General features: G+C 33.2%; 1 protein-coding gene across 2 annotated transcripts in view; it reads left to right on the plus strand.

The window, feature by feature from the left end:
* The first annotated feature begins 409 nt into the window (after positions 1–409).
* Positions 410–24,078, plus strand: part of LOC145289422 (uncharacterized) — a 163,583-nt gene continuing 139,914 nt past the window's right edge. Inside the window, exon 1 of one of the 2 annotated variants that reach the window (XM_080136412.1) lies at positions 410–2,378. In XM_080136412.1, coding sequence (XP_079992538.1) covers positions 2,338–2,378 — 41 coding nt within the window. In that variant the 5' untranslated portion in view covers positions 410–2,337. The remainder of the gene's footprint in view (positions 2,379–24,078) is intronic. The other variant, XM_080136413.1, reaches the window with a different exon arrangement.

Genomic DNA, 24,078 nt, shown 5'->3' on the forward strand with positions numbered 1-24,078 from the left:
AAAATTTAGGGGTTGTATCCACAGAGATACGAAAAAGTGGTGAATATATATATATATATATATATATATATATATATATATATATATATATATATATATATAAGGCAAGATAAGTTACTCTTCTTCTACCTATCTGGAAAAGTTTTTAGTGGTTTTACTCGCTTTAAAATGTTTAATCGGTTCAAAAATCATGTTTATCGATAACAAGACAAATGGCGGTGAATTAACTGTTAAGTACGTGAAGTTTGGAAAAATGAGTTAAAACTAAAAAAATTATACAAAATACTGTTAGAAACCCGCCGATTATGTACGGTAACATTTATTTGTTATGTGTTTTAAATCACTTTTTCGTACCTAAGTGAATTGTAATAAGAACCCTATTTAAAAAAAATTTTTTTTTTTTTTTTGATAAATACTTAAGTCATGTCGACGCGAGAAACACACACAAACACAGGAAGTTGTTAATATAGAGATTAGAAGGAGGGGGAGGAGAGGATTTTATTTATGCTATGAAGTCGTTAGCGACGAAAAGATAGAAAGGATAAATAAAAAATGAAGATTATTTTAATCAGAAAACGTGGGAAGGGAGGCAAAGAAAGAAAGAAAGAAATAGAGGGAGTAGCGAAGACAGCGAGGGGGGGGATAATAATAATAAGAAAGAAAGAAAATAAATTCTGAACATGTGAGAACAGGTTCCCGTGTATGCGTGGGCCAGAAAGGTGAGAATATACGAAGTTTGCATATTCCTTCTTCGCCCCCTGATCATGCAGAAAGGTAAAAAAAGAAACAAGTGGCCGTCTCCGTTGTCCACATGGGCAGACAGCACGAAAACGACATGGCTGGACATTTTTTTTTTTCTGAACGGTTCGACAAAATTGAGGAAACCTATCTGAAAATTTCCACTTTATTCACAAACTGTATCTTTAATGAATGGAAAAATTACCCTTTTTTTTTCTTCTAAATATTTTTGTTGAACTTTTTATACATACCTTTTCTACCGTTTTATTTCAAAACGGTTGTCGCTTTATACAGGTAATAAGTTCTGGGCTCTCTCCACTTCCCGTGCTAAATCGACTTCAGATGTTTTGATTTATTGTATTATATCCGATGTTTACGTAGTAATGTAATTAATTTTACAAAGTTTTTTTTTAAATCTGTATTTGGACTAAAGTGTAATATCTGTTCTTTCTTCAGAACAGACAATTTTTATTATTGCCTATCGAAGGTGCTCCTTAGGGGAGCTCGATTTTCCTCACATTAAAAATTGACCTTGTGTCTAACATTGCCTTAGTGGGGGGGGGACGAATATAAGAAATCACATGAAGAGGCTTTGGTATACCTCTTGCGGAGGGCAAGTATGATTTCTGACGAATCCTCGAAATGCGTTCCACCACATATCACGTTGTTGGAACTTTTTTTTTTTTTTCCTTAAGCTATTTTTTTTTTATATTAAATCACTTCGAAAAGTTACATATCGGAAAGGTTAAATTAAGCACGTCAAAGTGACTTATTTGAACCCTCTATTATTAGCCCCCCCCCCAGCATTGATTTAAGTAATTTAACTTAAACTTTTTTTCTTTTCAATTTTCTTATCAGTTTATTCAAGTTGACAATAATGGGCTATCCTACCGGAGGCCAGACGTTTCACTCGTTAACTCCTATATTTACAGATCTTTTTAAAAATTCTACCCCCCCCCTTTAAGTGCGATTATTTGAATACTTCTTGCACTTTGTTCACGGGGTATATTTGCCAGGTAGTTTTTGAAATTCTTTTTCACCAGTCCAGTTCCAGTTGCCACTTATTGCATGGGTGTGTATATATATATATATATATATATATATATATATATACACACACACACACACATTTGTTTTCTTTTTAATATCTATTTTTCGTTGCTGCTCTTTAATATAGCTTAACCTGCGTCACTTGGCCACCCCAACGGGGAATACTGATTGGACTGATCACAACAAATTTTGCAACCAAGAAGCTAAATCATTTCCCTCTTTAAACTGACCTAGTTCACTTTTCACTGAAAGAAAAACTAAAATCAACTTCAATATAAAGTTTACACTTTTGGGGGCGTCAATTATTAAAGTGGCTTTATTTAAGTTTAATAGAGAAATAATTTTTTAAATCTAGCTATGAATTTCACAAGGAAACTCAACACAATCTGAGGTCACGCCTTACCTTCATAGTTAAACCTACTTATCTTTTCGTACGCCTTTTCTTAAATATACACACCACACCACACCCTATCCTTCTTCTTGCTAACGTCCTCATTCGGTTTTAATCTCCTGTCGTTTCCTCCTTGTGCTAAATCAACTTGAAACCCCATGGTAATATATGCGCCTACCTTGCTTTCAAAAATCCACAGGTAAGTTTCGTCTTTATTTTCAAATATTCTAACTTATTTTACTTTAAGAGTTTTTTTTTTTTTTTAAATTAGATTAACGTCCTCCCTCTTCCGAAAAAAAAATTCTAATTTTTTAGGTAATTGTTTGAATGAACAATTTCCAAACATTGTAGAAAAGACAAATTAGAATTTAGAGTGAGAGATCGCTTTCATGTATAAATTTTTAACGTAAAATTACCCCTTTTCTTTCATTCAAACTCTTTAAAGCTGTTAACTTTTCTTGCCACTAACCATAACTCGAACGGGCAAGGTTGTAAAACGAGACATAATTACCTAAAGTAAAACCCTTAAAATCACAAAATTGATCTCTCATAGCAAAAAAACAAAAACTAATCTAAAAGGCTAGATAGAATGAGCAGAAAATTTGATTGCCAGGTATTTAGCATAGAAGCAAACAACGAAGAAAAGGGGCAAGAATTCAAATACATAACAAATGTTACCAAAAGCAAGATAACTTATCCCGGTATGTAGAAGAGTAATTTTTGTGTATTTTAATGAATTTAAAGCGTTTATTCAGTTCGAAAGACAAGTAGTGTTGAGTACGGAAGTTAAACGGACAATCAAGATGGCCGACGAAAGCATGCCGTCTTCAGAGCGTCGATAATGATTCAAAACTGGGAAAAATTAACAAAATACTGGTAGAAATCCACTATATAAGTGTCACAGTAAAACTTATTGGGTGGATTTCAAATCCACCCAATAAGTTTTACTGTGACTGGATTTCTATCGGTATTTTGTCTGGCAAGACAGCTTCAGTTTTGTTGCTTTTTAGATGAATTTTGCTTAGTTTTTTTTTTTTTTTTTTTTTTTTGTAATCTCCTCTGTAGCCTTGCCAGTCCACTAATATATATATATATATATATATATATATATATATATATATATAGTGGACATTGATCCGTGATGAACTAATAACGTTCTAATTTAAAAAGCCATTCTTAACATGGGGAGGGTGTTTTGTACCTATTCTGTACTTTAACCTTACAATTGAATAAATAAACAAAACTTTAATTAAACTTGGAAATACGATTTAAAAAAAATAGCGCGGATCAGTAAGTGCACTGTGTGTGTATATATATGTATGGTGCTAGTGCACTGCACTGCACTAGCACCATACATATATATACACACACACACACTAGCAAGCCTCTCGGCATTGCTCGGTCGTAAAATATGCTTAAATATATTTTAAACAATGCAGATTTCCAATTTATATTGGACCCAATATATAGTAAAAAGGTTTTTAAAAAATATATTAGACTCGCGTGCCCGCGCCACCACCGAGAATCGAAATCAAAACGTTTAGCTTACGATTTACTTTTTCCTTTGACGTTAATGCCTGAGCTCTGAAACATTTTTGCTTACAGGCTAAAAATTTAAACCTAAACCAATAGCTATTACGTTAAGCATGCATATTCGTAAATGCCGTCGTTCGACCATCACCTGGCAAATTCAATTTTTTAAATTTTCACTTTTACACCGATTTTCCCTTGCTAAAACCCTAATATAAAGTTTCCCATAAGTTCGAATACCCTATATATTAAGTTTCATGTCTGTAGACCAAAAACTGACAGTGGAGTTTGGGAGACAAAATTTTTTCAACAAGAAAGGTTTGTGCTTACTATAACATGTAGAATATCTGCATGAATATAATTACACGTAATAGTTAACTAAAGATGATCATCCAATAAGAAAACCGCAAAAAACTAATAGGAAAATAATTTAAATGAATTTTTAAAAGAATATACAAATTAGCTAGATCTTTCGCAGATGAATGCAATTCCACGATCCATATATAACATTAACAAAGTTGTATTTTCTTAATGGGTTTTTAATATGAATATCAATACACAAGAAAATATTGGTGTGTGTGCGCGCGCAATTTTGTAGAAGCACCGAAGAGGTTATAATATTGCAACAATCACGTAAATTGATAAAGTAGTTTAAGAAAATCAAGATTTATGACTAGACGATGTGTCGTCTGTTTGTTGATTCAGCATAAGCTTTTTTTTTTTTTTTTTTTTGTACAAGCAAGTTTTTTTGGTATTATTATACAAACACCCTGTCACGGTGTTTGTATAATAATACCAAAAAAAACTTGCTTGTACAAAAAAAAAAAAAAAAAAAGGTTTAGGGTTAGGGTTAATTCGCTGTCACGGTGTTTGTATAAATTTACCGTTTTTTTTTCTTCAATATTCTAGGACCTTACTAGTTATGGTACTTGTACAGTTTAATCAAGACATTAAAAAATAAAAATATCGAAAAAGTTTACATTGTACGTATGGAATGAAGTTCTCCGAAAAAAAAAATGTCACTTAATTTCATCAAGTAGTTTTTGTTTTACAGCGAAAAAACAATTTGTTATGATACGGAGCAAAAGATTCGATTTTTAGGAAAAAAAAAAAAAAAAAAGCTAGTATTAAAGATAGGAGGGAGTATCGGCGCTTTAACTGGAGTTATCTCCCGTGGCGCTTCTAAACTCCAAACAAAAATTAAGAAAAGTTCCAAGATGGCTGCCTTCAACACGCTCTCATAAAAACGTTTTTTTTCCGCTGTAAAAAAAAAAACAAAAAAAAAAAACTCTTCGATCAAATTAAGTGAATTTTTTTTTTTTCCGGAGATCTTCAGTTCAAAACGGATACGTACAAACAATATAACGTTTTGGTAAATTTTCAGATTAGGTCCACCTCCACAATTTTCGTTTAAATGACGACTTAAACAGGTTTTTGACTATGCTGAATACGAAAATCGTATTGAAATTTTGCAGAAATAAATAGTTATCGAGATATAAACAGTTCAGTAAATGTATTATGCATTGTATTCTTTGGCGGTTATCTTTTTTACACGCGTATGCGCGCGCCATAAACAAATCTACTCGTGACTGACACTGCACGCGTGTAAAAAAGATGGTCGCCAAAGAATACAATGCATAATACAACTTTGGGTTTGTATTACTGTACACATAGATTCGAAAAAGTTGTCAAAAAACAAATATATAACAAATAAATGTTATCAAAGGCAAGATAAGTTACTTTCCTACCAAACTGGATATAAATTTCGTGTTTTTATTCAATTTAACATGTTTATTCAGCTCGAAAAACATGCAGTGTTTAGCGATGTATTGGAACATTCAAGATGGCGGCCGATTCTCTCATTAACACGGTAAGTTCAGGAAAAGGTGTTATAAATAATAAACTAGACAAAATACTATTAAAAACCACCGAATATATGTCAAGTTATGTCACGGTAACATATCTTGAGCGAATTTCGAACAGTATTTTGTCTAGTTTATTATTTATTACACCTTTTTCCAAACTTACCGTGTTAAAGAGAGAATCGGCCGCCATTTTGAATTTTCCAATCGCTAAACACTGTATGGTTTTCGAGCTGAATAAACATGTTAAATTGAATAAAAACACGAAAATTATATCCAGTTTGGTAGAAAAGTAACTTATCTTTCCTTTGATAACATTTATTTGTTATATATTTGTTTTTTGACAACTTTTTCGAATCTGTGTACAGTAATACAAACCCCGAAAATCTATAAAAGGTGTCATTTAAAAGAAAATTGTGAAGGTGGACCTAATCTACAAAAAATACCGTTTAATCAAGACATTAAAATATTTGAAATAAACCCAGAAAATATTTATCGTTCAAAGAAATTTTACAATAAATTTAAATTCAAAATTTAGCTGAATTTGCCGGCTTCCGAATATCGCTGTAAAAGCATTTTTCATAACTTTTTTTTTTTTTAATTTAAGCTTTAATATTTCAAATACAAAAAAAAAGTCGGAAATCTACAAAAAATTTGATAAACCGGCTTTCAAAACTGTCTCCCTATTTTTTTTTTTTTTTTATTTTTTTTTTTATTTTATTTTTTTTTTTCGCCATTATTGCCCATACCTGTGCTGAATAAGCATCCCGATTTGTTATCGATTGTCTGGGACTGTTCTAATATCTGGGAGTCCAACTCCCGGAGGGGGAGGGGTCTAACAAATTTTATATCCAACCTTACTGCAATGGGAAAAAGGTAAATTTAATTTAAATAATTGGTACTCAAATTACCCACGGAAGAAAAAAGAACGAAAATTTTGTTTTTAATGAACTTTCCAAAAAGTTTTCAATTAACCTTTTCCAACTTGAAGTCGTTTTTTGCACATTATTTTTATGATCTGGTGACGGAATCCTTCATTGGTGCAGTTACTGCAGTTCAGTTGTGGTACGGTCAGAAATTCTCATTGTTAGAAGCACAAATGAGCGGATCGTGATACGCGAATTGCGCCATTAACCAACCAAAATAAGTTCCAAAAGTTACAGGTACGATTTCAATGCAGCCCTATTTTTTTTTCTTTTTCTTTTTTTTCAATTCCTAATTTCTATTTTGCTTTCTGAAATTTGAAAGTTTGTAAACTTTTTAACAATTATGTCTAACTGAAATTTAAGTTTATAGACAAAAAAATCTAGCGTCCTGATTTTTCTTCCCCTCTAAACAAAAAGAAATTCGTGTTTTTCTTTTAGATGTTAATTCAAAATTCGTATTCTGATTTTTGTTCTCGTCTTGGTTGAGTCAATGATGAGACTGGCGTTCTAAACAGAATTCAGTAAAAAAAATTTTTTTATTAAATACGCTTAAATATATTTGTCCAGATTTCATATCTTATAGTCGTGAGTTCAAGCTAATAAAAAACCTAGATTCCAGTAAAGCAACTGGCCCTGATGGCATCCCAATTATAGTGTTAAAAAAGCTTCAACCAGAACTTGCTCCCATACTTACGAAACTATTTAAGCGCTGCCTTAAGGAGAAGTGCTTTCCGACCCCCTGGAAGACCTCATCAGTTTGCCCTGTATTTAAGAATTCAGGTGATAAGTCATCTCCCTCTCAGTACAGACCAATAAGTCTCCTCTGTGTTATGAGTAAGTTGCTGGAATCAATATTAAATAGAGAAATAGTCAACCACCTCAGCAGGAATAACCTTCTTAGTGACACACAATATGGTTTCCGCTCTGCAAGATCTACCGCAGATGTGCTGACGGTTATATCCCACAGGATTAGTGAATCTCTTGACAAAGGCTTCCTTTCTAGGGCAATTGTTCTTGACATATCAAAGGCCTTTGACAAGGTATGGCATAAGGGTCTACTTCACAAGATTTCCAGCTACTGTATAACTGGAAATGTTTTCTCAATCATTAAATCATTTCTCTCCGATAGGCTTATAAGAGTAGTGGTAGATGGACAAAAATCGGAGGCCTGCAATATAAATGCTGGGGTCCCTCAGGGGTCAATCCTGGGCCCAACTCTCTTCCTGATCTACATCAATGACCTCCCTAAACACACTTAAATCATTCGTTGACATCTATGCTGATGACACGACCATCTACAGCAACACATCAAAGGCTGTAAATGACAAAGTTCTCTCTGATTCTCTCTCCTCTGATCTTGAGCGCGTGGTTCAGTGGGGGAAGATGTGGCTAGTTACCTTTAATGCATCCAAAACCAAACTCCTATCCTTACATCATCAACGCTCTGATCCCCAGCTGGCATCAATTGTGATGGATGACTCTTGTCTGGGTGAGGCCCCGTGTTTTGACAAGCTTCTGGGTTTGACCTTTACTCCTGATCTGAAATGGAACACGTACATCAAGTCTGTTGCCAAGGTCGCTGGAAAGATGGTGGGATCCTTCTACCGCTCCAGAAGATATCTCACTACTGATGCAATTCTCTATCTATATAAAAGCCAAGTACGTCCAAGGATGGAATACTGTTGCCATATCTGGGCAGGAGCTGCCAAAAACAGCCTATCATGCCTTGACAGAGTACAAAATAGACTTCGTAGCTTAGTGGGGGATGCCCTTTTCTCTACCCTGCAACCCCTCTCTCACAGAAGAGACGTTGCGAGCCTATCCTTGTTTTATTGTTATTTTCATGGCAGGTGCTCGTCTGAACTCCAATCCCTGGTCCCCCCCTCGCCAATCTTTCACGAAAAACATCCGTCTAGCTGAATCCACTGTGAAAAATTTCCCCCACTCTATATCTGTGCCTAAATCAAAACGTGGATTCCATGAACAAAGCTTCTTTCTTAGAACTGCACGCCTGTGGAACTCTGTTCCGTCTGCCTGCTTCCCTCCGGACTACAACTTGGATGTCTTCAAGTCTAATGTTAACAAATTCCTAATGAACCGCCCCCTTAAGTAAACACTCCATCAAATCTCCACACTAACATAATGTACTGACAATAACCCTTATCCCTGAGTGGCTTCCGGGCCTTGATAAGTGGTGATCACTGTGTAAAAAAAAAAAAAAAAAAAAAAAAGTTAAAATTATTTGTGCCATCAGCTAGAATCAAAACCGAAAGCAAAACTGTAGCATTCAAAGCTGGTGACGTTACCACTGTATCAACGTGACACGGATATGAACTGATTAAAATAAACAAAAATGACTCTATAAAATTAATAGCGATTTTTTTTTTTCAATTTTGATCCATTTTTGACCCCTTAAAAACTATTTTAACCGGCTAAAGACCCATAAAAGAACGGTCCGTAAATCCAACTATTTGAGGACCCAAGCGATTTAGTTTCGGAAGAAATAGTTTGAGAATAGACATAGACTTTTATATATTACATTAAATGATGGAACCATTTAGAATTAAGATTTATTTAGCATTATGCATCTAATCGGAAGAAAAACACTTGAAATATGTTAGGATAATAGAAATTTATACAAAACTAGTCTAACCGGAAGTAATGTATTTGGCTCATGACGCCATGTTTTCGTGTGTCGCTCAAGACAAAGTATTTAAATGTCTTATTTTTAACCAATTTCTACGTAATACTGAATTGATTTTAACTCCAAATACCTTCTATACGTCAATGATATATATCCTCATTCATAAGGGAGTGCCAACTAAACTCTCAGGTCAAGAAAGTTCATGCGGTTTTTAACTTTTACATTCAGATGACCATATCTCGGCTCAAACCAAACTTTATTGATCGAAATAAGCACCATCGGAATTAACCCACTTTTGCCAACACAAGTGTATTTATGCCAGTAATGTAAAAATATTGGCTTCTGATGAAGTCGATAAAGGCATTTTTGATATTGCTTAGGTTTTTGCTAAGTATTGCTGATGCAGAAACTTGTCAAGATGCTTGAAAAAGTAGTCATTAGATGAGAAGACTGGAGAGCATGATGGATGGGCAGTTTTGTAACTCTATTCGTTCAACTTCTGCAGGGTTGGTTTAGCAACGTGCGGTCGGACATTGTCATGGAGAATTGAGCCTTTTCTGTTGATTAATGCTAGATATTGCTGTCGAAGTTTCTGATGCATTTCATCTATTTTTTGACAGTACTTTTCTGCCAGAATGATTTCGCCTACATTCAAAAACTAATGGGTGAGACCGGTCGTAGACTACCAAACAGCATGACCTTCTTTTGGTGTAACTCTAGCTTCGGGAATTGTCTTGGAGCTCCTTCGGCGTCTAACTATTGAGCTGCACATCGCCGGTTATTATAAAGAACCCACTTTTCATCGCAAGTTACAATCCAGTCGTGAAACAAGTCATTTTTGTTGCGTAAAAGAAGGGGGTGACACTTCATGACAGCACTCCTGGTTGTCGTTCAATTTGTGAGACACCCATTTTTTTAGTCTTTCTAATCTCAAGTGGTTAGCAATCATATACGTTACGTCCAAATCAGAAGCAAATTTTCTAACTTGTTTGTGAATTGGTTTCAACTAAGGCTCTTAATTGATCGTTGTCAACATCAGATGGCCGACTACTATGTTCATCTTCAAGACTCGTTGCCGCCACAAAGTTTCTTAAACCACCATTGTATAGGAGGGAAATGTTGTGCATTTCTCTCCTAATAATTACTTAAATAAACACAAGGCCAAACGACATTTTAGCAAAACAATAATAAAGTGTTTATTTAAAAAAAAATTAAAAAAAAAAAAAAAGGCAAGATTGTATCTCAGACTGGAGAGCAAGAAAGTGTAAATGTCTGTTTGAAGGTGTCGTCTGCCATCAGATTGTAGTCGTCAACAAGTAGCAGTGGGAGGGGTGAGTGAGAGGTCTGTATAGGTCGCTTGCTGGCGTCTCTCTGGCGATCACATCTGAGATCCCAAAGGGATAAAAATAGTCCTTAAGAGGACAGTTCAAATCAATGTGCCCTGCCAACCGATTGGTCAGTGTGGCCGAATCACTTTAGCACCGGGCATTGATCTGCTTATAGTAAATAGTTTAACTGCTACAATTGTACTGTGCGTTCAGTAGTGGTTTCTGAGCCAAACGCTTCGTTGGTATCGTGAGCTGTTTCAGCAGCTTTGCGGCCTAGCTTAAATTGAAATAAGAAAATTGTGCGATTTTTTTTTTTTTTTTTTTTTTTTTTTATATCTTGTATTTAACGTTCTGAAAAGACAATTGTTTCAAACGATTGTAATTGAAACGATTTCATAGCGCGCGAAAAATCCTCTTTAAAATGATATATAAAGTAGGTATTATAACGAAAACTTAGTTGAAAATACATTTGAAATCAAAATTAAAAATTCTGCAAGAATTTTCTTAATCTGTGTGTGTGAATCAATCAATTAACGTAAATTAATCAAGTAGCTTTTTTTCTTAACCAAGAAAATAAAATTTTCGCCATCTTAAAAATTCACCCCACCCACCCGTCTCTATTTTTATTTTCAGCTGATTATGGAATGACATTAGTCTATCAGGTTATGGAAAACGTCTATTTAAATATTTGTAGAGAGTGCTCAGTTTCTAATGCAACGTTTTAGTAAATCGATTATCCATTTTATAACCACTTGACGTTTTTAGGCCGGATTTCACGAATTTAGCCTCTTTTAAGTAAGTTAGCCTTTTTTTAGGTTATAAAAAGTGAAATTTAAAAGGCTAAATTCGTGAATAAAAACATTTGTTCAAAAATGGGTGATCGATTTACTACAACGTTGCATTAGAAACTGAGCACTCTACAAGTATTCAAATATTTACTTTTCTAGTGTCCATTCGAAAAATTGAAAAAAGACAAATAGAGAAGGGAGGGGGCGAGATTCTTCAGGTCTGCCAACTTTTAAGTCTTTTTTTTTTTTTTCTTTTTTTTAAGGGTATTCACTGTTTTTAATATCAAACTTAAAATCGTCAAGTACTTTTAATGTATTCCATATTTTCACTGGTAGCCCTGTTTTCGTGTGCGCGCATTCAATTTTGTGCGAACATTGACCCTGACTTTGTCCATGTGAGGAGAAATTAAATAGTTGTCGAATTAAATTGGAGAATAATCTTATTTCACGCTTTAATTTCGCCGAAGATTAGACAAGAATACAACTAATATACAGATCGGTCGAAAAAAATTAAGTTTTCAGTCGATTAGTAACAATTAATTAGCTGTTGTTTAATTTCATTATTAATGATGCGACGTATCGATGCTTATTGCTTCACATAGAGTGAAATACAGCAAACTGTTGAATTCGTTGGGTGTACAACGATACCGAAGACCACGATAAAAATTATTCATAATGTAATATAAAATACTTCATTTAATTTTTTTTTTTTTTTTTTTTAAACATGGATAGTAATTTTATATTGCACGTATCCCCCTCCCCTTTAAAATAAGTTCAGGGCGTCGGCTCTACTCCATTAGCGGGGGGGGGGGGGGGTCTGATATTTAATGTGAGTGTCTAAAAAGAAAAATTAAGTGGTTATATAACCTGCTGGAAGTTTTTTTATATAGGTAATTATTTTTTGACTTCCAGGTACTTTATTAACTTTCTTGTGGGGGTGGGGTGTATATAATTTTCTTCCGCTGACCGAATACATTTTCATCAGCGATAATACCTTAAACCTTCCAAAATCTTTTTTTCTCTCCAATGTGTTTATCAAGTTTCTCTAGAAATTCGGAGTGGGCGGAGGAGGCCATAAGTTTGTTCTCTTTTTGTGGTTGCCTTCGAGTGATTATCGTTGTGACCTTTTATTTCGTATAATTTGCTCACCTGAGATAAATAGTTTAAGTTATCTTATTTGTGCGTAGGTATATAAATACATACATATGCACAAGACGGGTATTGAAGAAAAAGGCCCTATTATAGATATCGCCTATAAAATTGAAAGATTGGGTTTGTATTACTGTGGACATAGATTCGAAAAAGTTGTCAAAAAACGAATGTATAACAAATAAATGTTATCAAAGGCAAGATAAGTTACTTTTCTACTTAACTGGATAATTTTTTAATTTAAATTTAAAATAAACTGTACAAAATACTGTTTGAAAGCCACCGAATGTATGTCGGCCTATGTCACGGTAACATATTGAGCGAGTTTCTAATGGTATTTTGTATATTTTTTAAAATTATTTTTAACTAATTTTCACAAACTTACCTGTTCAGCAGAGTCCGGCGCCATTTCAAATTTTCCAATACATCGGTAAACACTGTTTTTCGAGCTGAATAAACCTGTTACATTAAATAACACAAAAAATTATCCAGTTAGGTAGAAAAGTAACTTATCTTGCCTTGGATAACATTTATTTTTTTATATATTTGTTTTTTGACAACTTTTTTTTAATCTGTGTATCGTAATACAAACCGAACAATTTTTTTTTCTCGCTCATTTTTGGTAAGTCAATGCGTTTTGTAAAATAAAATCAAACCTAACCTTTTTTCCTCATCTTTAAATTTGTCAGCTGTAAACCTTTTTAGGGTGTACTAACAGAAAGACTCGGCCTTGTTCGGAATTAAATCGGGAACCTCTGTTCGTTTGGTGCCCAGTTCATAATGCCATGTTATTTTTTTTTATTTTTTTTTATTTTTATTTTTTATTTTTATTTATTTATTTTTTTTTTAATAAAACTCGCTTTAACAAGTGGAAGGCAGTTGACTAAATTTTTTGGGTAGATTTAGGCTTTACGTCTCTCCATTCTGAGCTACACCAAATGTTTCCCCAGGGAAATTATGAAGAATCCTCTGTACTACTACTCTTATCTCCAAACCCGTTTCATTTTTATAATCTGTAATTTTCAAGTTCAAGAAAAATGTATTGTTTTATAAATGGCCGTTGTGAAAAGACTCCTTTTAATCAAAATGAAATGTACTTTAAAATATGGCATAACTCTATGTGTATAAAATAATTTGCTAGATTCCAAAGACAAGTTTTTTTTTTTTTTTCTGTTTATAATTTTTCTCAAGGTTTACATTACAGATCCGTTTCGTTCACAACCAACAAGCTAGTAAAAAAATTTTTTACCGCAGACATCAACCCTAAGTTCAAAGAAAATTTTTTAATTTTAAAACCGTTAACATGGTGCATTCATCCAAAAAATTAAAATGGATGCCTTTTAAGCAAGGAAATTTACGAAGGCTTTTTGACTACATGAATAAGTTATTTTAAAGAAATGTTTTTTCTTTGAACTTAGTGTTGATGTATGAGGAGTAAACAACTCAGATATGCAATAAAGACATAATTTTACTGGCTTGTTGGTTGTGAAAGAAACAGATTTGTAGTGTGAACCTTAAAAAAAAATTAAACAGAAAAAATTTCATTGAAATCTAGCGAATTATATTTTTATTACATATGCTCTGAAAAAACAGGGTAATCATTGAGCTTTGAAGTTTTTTTAACCTTTATTATATATTTTTTTCTCTCGATCGGTATATATTAAAGATATTTTCAAGGAAATTATTAGCATGTCTCTGGGAATGTACAATCTAAAACAGTTTATATACTTGTGTGTATGTAAAGTGTTCATCTAAATGCAATGTTCATATTTAGGGAAGCGGATGAATATCCGTGTTCCTAATGATGGCGGTCTTAACAGAGCTGAAAGAGAGAAACAGACCAAATACCAAGGTCTCATGTATGATATGAAAAGAAACTGGAACCTAAAGGGGATATCGATCATACCAGTTATCATAGGTGCCACAGGACTTATGAAGAAGAACCTGAAGTCCTACCTAACTAATATTCCTGGTGAACCAAGTGCAAAAGAGATTCAGACAATTGCACTTAAGGGAACAGCGAGGATACTAAAAAGAGCTCTCGGTTGGTTTTAATAAAAAAGCGGGGCAATGTTGGCAGCTGGTTTGGCTGTCCCATACCCGGCATTACAATCTTCAAAGGAAGAAAAAAAAAATAAAAAAAAATAAACACATAAACAGACAGCAGGTGTCTCTTCAAATATATGTATAACGTGTGTATATACCTATTCAATTGCACAGTTCACGAATGGAACAAATAACATTTTACATACAATCCTTAACATCGAGACGAAACTTTTATCTCAGCCTACTTTAAAAAATACATTTTATATTTTCATCTTTTGAAAACTAGTTCATATTATCAGCCATTTTGACTGCTGTATAGGGTAGAACAATAAAGTTGTCGTCCTAAAGAAAACAACACTACAGCTTTATTTTAAAACGTTTATTGAAAAAAGTTAATTCAGATAACTTATGTACTAGAGCTGACATTTATTCAATATAGATGCCTTCAGCCTCAATCACCATCTCAATATGAGTCCGGAACTAGGAGCACACCTTTTCCACAAGTACCAATGGGAGCTCTGCAGATGATCAGGCTGGCTTTTATGTTGTGGGAGAGCAGGTTCAGACACGGCCACCGAGATATAGAGTTAACTGAAAAATGCCTGCAGGCAATGTAGGTAAGATTTGTCAAACCGATACTATATGAGGGCATTTTTAAAAAGAGCATTAAAACCTGTTAAAAAGGAAATGAACCCAATTTGATTATTAATGAAACTGAGCTTTATTCAATATAAAATATTATTTATGTGAAATTGTTAAAGCAATATACAATATAATACTGATAAAACTGAATTATCAATTTAGGGAACAAAGAAAGAAAACACAATTCTTGGCCTTTGAGACAAGATCACAGTGTAGTATCTGTTCTGATGCTACACTTCATCTTTTCTGTCCTCGGTCAGTGGAGGAATCCTTCATGATAATTTGTTCCTATCCAGAGTGCCCTTTATTGGGAGCTGGATTTTCACCACAAGATTATGTTATTTAAATAAGTATTATTTTTAATACAGAAATTATATTTAAAGTTGTGGTTTTCTGTTCTTTTTTGTCCATTTTTTTTTTTTTTTTTTTTTTTTTTTTTTCCATCAAAATTATGTAGAGTACTTTCATCAGTTACATGGTTAGGAATCCTATACTCTACTATAGTCTTGATTTTCATATCCGTGCAGAATACATGACTACGAAAATGAAGTTCACATAATTACTAAAAGACAATCATATAATGTGAATATTGGTTAAAAACTAAGAAAATATAGTAAACATCTACGATATTAAGTTAGGGTGGTGGTGAATTTGGGAGGGGCATTATGATTATTATTTTACTCCCTAAGAGCTGTCTCGCAGGACATCATCGGTGGTGTTCCCTGGAGACTGAGTGTTTCCATCTTTTGACCAAATGATTGCACATTATCGCAACAGCTGTTTGCCATTGATTTCTCATTGGCATCAGCCATTGGTGTTTCTTGGGGTTTGGGTGATAAAATGCCTCCCCAAGGTACCAGATTTGAACAGCACACTTCCAGAAGAGATCTGGTTAGTACTCTCCCACCTCGGTATTTCCATCCTCCCTGACCCTTCACAACTAGTTGATGTGACTCCAGTCGATGTCATCTACACCAGTTTTTTTATTATTTTTATAATAATAATAATGGTGCTGTGTAGTGTACGCATCTTGCTATATTTTAGGTAGTATTTCCAAGTTAAATTAATTTTTTGTATCTTTTTTTTTTTTCTTTCATTAAATTGTTAGGTGAAAATAGTTAAAAAGCCCCCCCCCTGTAAAGAACAGCTTTCTAAATGACGCTATTATTTCAGCACAGTGCATACACTGAACAAGTATCAAAGTAACATTTATTTATAAGATAAAAAGCAAGGAAATGTTAACTAAATTTAATGTACTCTTTATTTTTAGTTTATATCAAAACTTTAATTAAAACTGATTAGTTAATGAATTTTTAAGATTAATTTGTGTTCGTATGTTTTGAGAGAATAGAGAATTTCCTATTTCATTTCCCATTTCAGTCATGTAAATTATTTACATGTAAAGTGTTGTAAAACAAACAAACAATCTTAAACAGTTTTAGATATATTTCAAAGAAATAAATTACACTCGGTGCTAAAATATTGAATTCATCAACAAAAACAAAAAACTGTCATGATAAATGCTTCTAACTTTAAAATATTTGGAAATACTCAATGAAAAATTTTATTTATTCTTAAAAGAATGGACTTAAAAATATTTTCATATCAAAATTGTTCTGCAGTTTAAATAAAATGAAATATTCAACTTTTCTTCGATAGACATACAGGGTGACCAAAATACAAAACAAAAGCCAAATGGAGGCCATCTAGAACATATGCTGTAAAACGGAGAAAAAAAGGCCAAAGGCCCTAGTGTTTTGATGTAATGTTTTGAATATAATAAACTAGTTATGACCAAAGTTTCATTTCATTCGGACAAAACACTAAGAAACGGGGCCTAATTAGAGTTGGGGCCCGTTTTTTTTTTTTTTTTGGTGGGGGGGGGGGTCATCCTGTATAAGAAAAGTTTAAAAAAAAAAAAAAAAAAAAAAAAAACTTACTGCTAAATTTTGTTGGATTAAAATTATCCCTGCCAATGTGCAATTATATAATTATCCAAGTGGAGAATTATTCTTTCTCTTTAGAAAAAGAAAATACGTGCACATTTGGACTACCTTCATAAATTACCACATCCATTCTCTAAGACAACGAAAAACATTTTTTATGCCTTCTAGCATGGCCACATGGTTGAACACAGCAAACTGTAGGCAGCTTTTACCTACATGTTGCTTTGACAATGACGTCACACGTTCATATGGTTCAGATCAGCGAAGCGGGAAGAGTTAGTGAGAGAAGGATACAAAGTCGTAGCACTCCTTCTGAAGCCAAGCCTGGGTCTCTTTAGATTTGTGGGCCCAATGCAGAGTCCTGCTGCTACACCCAGGATCTGCCGGTGGCCACCTGATTGTAGCAGGGGATCACAACACTCTTCAGCACATCCAGGTACACTTTGGTGTTGACTTTTAAGCCGACTTCGAAGATGTGAATTAGCATAATGACTCTCACTCGAGACCACACCAAAGACCATAACCATGACCGAAAACTTAGCTGAGAAGTATTAAACTGTCTGGATTTGCATTTTAAGGGTGCTGGCAATGGTCCTGTTGTCATAACTTGGATCGGTAGAGAGCATATTGTAGAGTGGCACATCTGATTTCACTCATACATTGTATCACTTTCAGACATGATAGAAGGCTACTTCTGCTCTTGGGATTTGTACACAACTGACTAAATAGTAGATAGTCTGCAAAAAAAAAAAAAAAGCTTTTCATGGAAATGGAATCGTGTCGTCTTTTCTGGGGCGACAATTTTACTGTTCCATCCTGTACAATCTCTGCATGAAGAACGTTAGAATTTCCTGCTTCCCATCTCTACATTATCAAACACCATCCCTGAATTATGGTTTGAATTGGGTTGAATTAAGGGCACATTTGTGTCGGGAAATTTCCAGTATTTCCCAATTCCGTTTATTTTGATAACTCCGTAATTTTATTTTTATTAAACTTTAGTTATACTAATATTTGATTTAATCAGTAGTTTTCACAAGAGTTGGTGACCACTTACTAACAATAACAAGTGTTGTTCCCTGGAATCTGAGTGACAAGTCTTTAGATTTCTCTCGCATATATATATATACATACATTCTTTGTTTCCATTTTTAATTCAACTTATCTCTTGTTGATCTGTGTTACCTGTTTATGTAGGGTGATTTTTCCTTAATATTTTACCTATTTTCATTAGTACCCTGCATTGTATGGTGTCAGTCCTCCCTTTAATTCCTATTTCTCCTAGTCTTTATTCCAGATTTTTCGGAATTGTCCTTGTAATTTTTGGCATCAGTAATTTGTCTCGTATTCCTTTCAGTTCTCCTGCAATTTCCATATCACATCCAGTTTCTTTGCTTTTCTGTTCCAGAGAATTTTATGATTTTTAATTTCATCTACTAACCCATATAGGGCTACTATTTATTTACATGTTTAATGTGCAGATATTTGCACAGTTCCCAGTGAACTGCCTTTCCCACAGTCTGTTTTTGTATTCCTTTTGAGTTGTGACTTGCCGTTTCATCACTTTATCTAGTCTACTTTCACTGTGTCATTTTCGTAGCCATGTCCATGTGTTTTTATGTGGCACATTGATCCATCCATCTTGTAAATCGTCCCGTTTTATTTTTCTCATCTTTTTGTTTCTAGTTTCGGTTTTCTCTGTATTCGTTTTTCTAGTACTTTTTGCAACTGTAATAACTTTTCTATTTTGTGCTATGTATTTGTTTAATTACTTTTGGGGGTCTGCTAAACTATTATTTCATTCCAAAGTGATTAAGATAATTTCTAAAATTCATTTTAAATTCCCTTTGAAGAAAAAGGGTAGGATTTAAAATTTCAGGCAGATTCGGAGAAATTGTGTTAATGCTTTGATTTCAAACGTTGCGAGTTTGTCTCTACTTTGTCATTATTTTCATGGCAAGTGCTTGTCTGAGCTCCAATTTATGCCCCCCCCCCGCATCCTGATTTTCATGAAAAACACTAGTCTACCTGAAACCACTATCAATGATCCCCCCCCTCCCGCTTTATCTGTGCCTAAACCTAAATGTGGATTCCATGAACAAAGCTTCTTAGAACTGCACGCCTTTGGAACTCTGTTCCGTTTTTCCTGCTTTCCAACTGACTACAATATGATTGTCTTCAAGTCCAACATGAACAAGTTCTTGATGAGCCATCAACTTAAATAATCCCATTTACCGAATTTCCACTACTAACTATTGCAGGTTCCCTTTGATCACTGTACATTCATAATCTTTATCCTCGAGTGACCTCCTGACCTTGATAAGTGGTGACTCCTTTGTAAAATATATATATATATAATTTTTTTTTTTTTTTAAATGTTAGTACCACTTCTCGTATGTGTTTTTTGTTTTGTTTTTCTCACCTATTTGACTTGCACATTCATTTATTTTATTGATCGATTATTGAAATCAAAGGCAATATAAAATAAAATTAGATTTTAAGAATCTTATTTTAAAAAAAACAATTATAAAATTTACAACACATTTTGTGAAAAGTCTGCCATTTTTTTTTTTTTTTTTTTTTTTATAGTTGGAAAAAAGTAATTACTTGGAAGCATTTAAATCGTCAAATAGAAAGTAATTTCTGGCTTTAAAATTCTTTTTAACTTTAAAGTTTTGAAAGCTATTTGCATCGAATATTGTTTTAGATTAAAACCTGACTTTAACAAGGCATCATTTTATAATTTGGTACACTTAATGATCAAATAATATAATTTTAACTTTCCTATTAAAAAATAATTTGTCATTTTATTTTTATTCATGTCCAGTTACATTTTTGGTGAGTTTATGAAATACCCAAACTGGACAAATTAAACTTGACATGGAGGACAGACATCTCAAACCCAGAATATAAGAAAGTTTGGTGCTTATCCAGTTATGCCCCTAATATTAAAAACTTGTAAGAAAAAAGAAAAAAACATTTTAATGGCAAAATGTCTCTTCTACCATTTTCTGCTTATATTAGATCAATGGCCAAGAGACATAATTCAGAATTTAAATACAGCCATCATAATACTAGAAATCATTTACTGATCAAATTTTATTTTATAAAAGCAAAACTACTGGATGAATTTGCATAAATTTTTGTATGTAGCCTTTTTAACCTAACAGATACGTGCATAATAAAGTTTAAAGTTTTTGTGCAAGTATGATTTAATAAAACTGGAAAGTGTACGAAGGTATGTTGCCAAGATGGTGGGATCCTTCTACCGCTCCAGAAGATATCTCACTACTGATGCAATTCTCTATCTATATAAAAGCCAAGTACGTCCAAGGATGGAATACTGCTGCCATATCTGGGCAGGAGCTGCTAAAAACAGCCTATCCTGCCTTGAGAGAGTACAAAATAGACTTCGTGGCTCAGTGGGGGATGCTCTTTTCTCTTCCCTGCAACCTCTCCCCACAGAAGAGCCGTTGCGAGCATATCCTTGTTTTATCGTTATTTCCATGGCAGGTGCTTGTCTGAACTCTAATCTCTGGTCCCCCCTTGCCAATCTTTCACGAAAAACACCCGTCTAGCTGAATCCACTGTGAAAAATTTCCCCACACTTTATCTGTGCCTAAATCAAAATGTAGATTCCATGAACAAAGCTTCTTTCTTAGAACTGCACGCCTGTGGAACGCTGTTCTGTCTGCCTGCTTTCCACCTGACTACAACCTGGATGTCTTCAAGTCCAACGTAAACAAATTCCTAATGAACCGCCACCTCAAGTAAACACTTCAATAAATCTCCACACTAACGTACTGTACTTTCAATAACCCTTATCCCTGAGTGGCTTCCGGGCCTTGATAAGTGGTGACCACCGTGTAAAAAAAAAATAAATAAATAAAAAATAAAAAAAATAAATAAATAAGTTTGTTTAAGCAGAGAATATAAGCTGCTAGGTTCTAGCAAAAATGGCCGAAAAACAGACTCCCCCCCTCCCCATGCTTCTTAAAAGATATATATATATATATATATATATATATATATAATTTTTTTTTTCCCCGTTTGTTTAAATTTTGTGTTTGAAAGATAAGACCAAAATTAATCTCTAAAAGGAAAATAAATGTATATTTACATGTTTTAAAAAAAAAAAAAAAAAAAAACCCTGCAAATGTTGAAAAATAAAAAATTCATTCAAGTTTGAAAAAATCAACTCTAAAAATCTCTGGAAAAATAATTATCAATTTAAAAAAAAAAAATGATTTCGACGTTAATTAGTAAATTTAAATTTTAAGATCTCGACTTAGAGAAAGTGTTCATACATTTTTTTTTAACTAAAAATGGCATAATTATCAAGTGATTTAAAAATGTTGGCAATCATTTGTAAACACAAAATGCCCATTGATTTTAGAATGTATAAATCTCATAAAATTTAATAAAATAATTTAATTTAGAAATGCTCCTAATGAGAATATTTTTGAATATACACACAAGTTTATTTTACTCTAAAAAAAATTACATGTTTAGCTTGGTATATATTTTTTATTTATTCAGTAATGCTCAAATTATTGTCTGCTTACCAATGTTTTTCCTTTGAATTTGCAATAAAACTTAGTTTAGGGTTTTTATAATGCTAAAATATTTAAATAAATAAATATATATATATATATATATATATATATATATATTTTAAAAAAAATGTTTTACATCTAATTTAGTTTCATAAAAAGCAAAATAAATCCATGCTTTTTTTTCTAACTTTTAAAGGTTTTTTGTTTACACAAAATTGATTCATTATATTCTGTGATCATTAATAAACACTGAAAATTTCATTAAAATTGGTTGATTTCCTGAATTTTGCCTTTTCTAAGCGAATGGAGGGGTCAAAATGTTTACTCATTACTGCTTATTCATTTTGCACGTAGCTATAATGGCAGATGTGATGTATACAATCACTTTCTAAAAGTTTTCGATTTATTTGATTTTTTTTGCCTGCAAAAAAAGCTGTCAAAAGTTATAGCATGCGGATTTAGGATGAGTGCTTTATACCAAATTGATAGTTGAATATGGTTTAATTTGTGCTCATTTTAAATTTGGAAAAATAATCATCTTAAACAATGAGAAATAAGCTAAAAATGATAATCTCTGACTTTATTAGTTACAAGATAACATCTCTTACTTTACTAGTTAAATACTAATAACATTGAGTTGTCGTTCTTCCTTGGCTAGCCTCTGTTTTTACTTGTTTAGATGGCAACTATACTTTCTTGACCTAATTTTCATTTTGATATTTCAAGTGTACAATGAAACTTGACAATTTTCTTTTTTTTTTTTTTTTTTTTTTTTTTTTTGAAACAAAGTTGATTGAGAAATGCCGGAGCTTATTTGATTCAAATTAAATGAGTTAAGTAGAAAAGGCAGCATAGTTGGGTTTTTTTTTTTTATCCCACAAATGGAGTGAAAGAAATGCTGAGACAAATGGAAAGGGTAGACAAAGAAGTCATCTCCCACTCTGTGAATTTTTATGATTCATCAATATATTTTTATACCTAACTAAACCTTTAGTTTCATTCAAATTATCTTGCTTGATAATAATTGAGCATATTAAGAAATTTTGATTCTTTCATATTATTACTTCAATTACTATTTATATTGAAAATATTGCAGATAAAGAGGGAAAATAACACAGTAAAATTACAAATGAATAGCAAATATAGACTATTTAAAAAAGAAATTATGCAAACAACAGATTTGAATGGCTGTCTTTTGACTGTGTGTGTGTGTGTGTGTGTGTGTGTGTGTGTTGGTACACACACACACACACATTTTTTTTCTTTTCACACCTGTTAAATGTTTCTGGTGTGGGGAGTATGTTAATTTAATGTGAATAAGACTCCTCCCCTCAATTTCAGTTATTTTCACCATAAACTTGCCTTCCTACTTTCACATACAAACTCTGGGAGAGGTGGGTGGGGGGACAAAGTGGGTCTTATTTATATTGAGTTAACATGCCTCTTACCTCCATCTAAATATACTATATAATAAACTACCTATTCAGTTCTCATCTTCAGTGCCATTTTTATGTTTCAGTCAGTGTAATCTCTGACCTTCTTGGGGAATTTGGATGGAATTTGAAATGGAACCTTTTTACTTCACAGGAGTAGAATGCTCTCGTTCCATCAGCCATGACGAGAGGTCTTAAGTAATTCACAACTGTATTTTTTTTTATTGCCCATACTAAGAATTGAACCTTCAACCTTCAGGAGAATATCACTTTTCCAATTGATTTTTCCAAGTACTCTAACCACTGCGGTTTTTACATTGACTGAAACGTGAGAATAACATTCAAGATGAGAACAGTAGTCGGAAGAATCTGAATAACTCATCCTCGTCTAAAAGAAATTCTGAAACCTAATACTTGCCCAAGAACCATTAATGTCATTTTAGTGTAAAAATCTTGAGTTGAATATTTTTAAAGTTATATAGAAGAAAAATCTTTTAGTTTTTTTTTTTTTTTTAAACTTGCATTCACCCTTAACAAAGTATGTTGCCACATGGATGTAAAGGGCTACTATTGTGGGCAATGCCTGAAAAAGATTAACAAGATGTTGGTTTACATTACATTTAGACTTCTGCATGTCCGTACATTCAGAAGCAGGTAGCAGGAAGGCAATTCCAAAGTCTGTTTGAGGGAAGACACTATTAGAGTAGAAAGCTTTCTGGCATTTAGGGATTTCAACAGTGAAAGGGTGAGATTTTGTTGCTAAGCAGGTTTGTCGGGATGTGTACGTCAAGGGGGCACAAGTGCAACAGAACACATTCCATTAAATTATCTGTAAAACGGGCAGAGATGCAATACTGCGGTGATGGGGCAGGGACTAGAGCTTAGTTGACAAAGTGGGATATATTAGATTGAAAACTTTTTTTTTTATTTTTTTTTTTTTACCCAATCGAAGGAGAGGCTAATGGTAGATGCACCAGCCCAGATGTGGCAACAATACTCCATGCATGAGCAAATGGTGGCTTTTTAGAGATACAGGATTATCTTGGGTG

This window comes from Euprymna scolopes, chromosome 2 (genome assembly GCF_053919585.1).
Source record: "Euprymna scolopes isolate OS-2025 chromosome 2, ASM5391958v1, whole genome shotgun sequence".
Taxonomy (NCBI): domain Eukaryota; kingdom Metazoa; phylum Mollusca; class Cephalopoda; order Sepiida; family Sepiolidae; genus Euprymna; species Euprymna scolopes.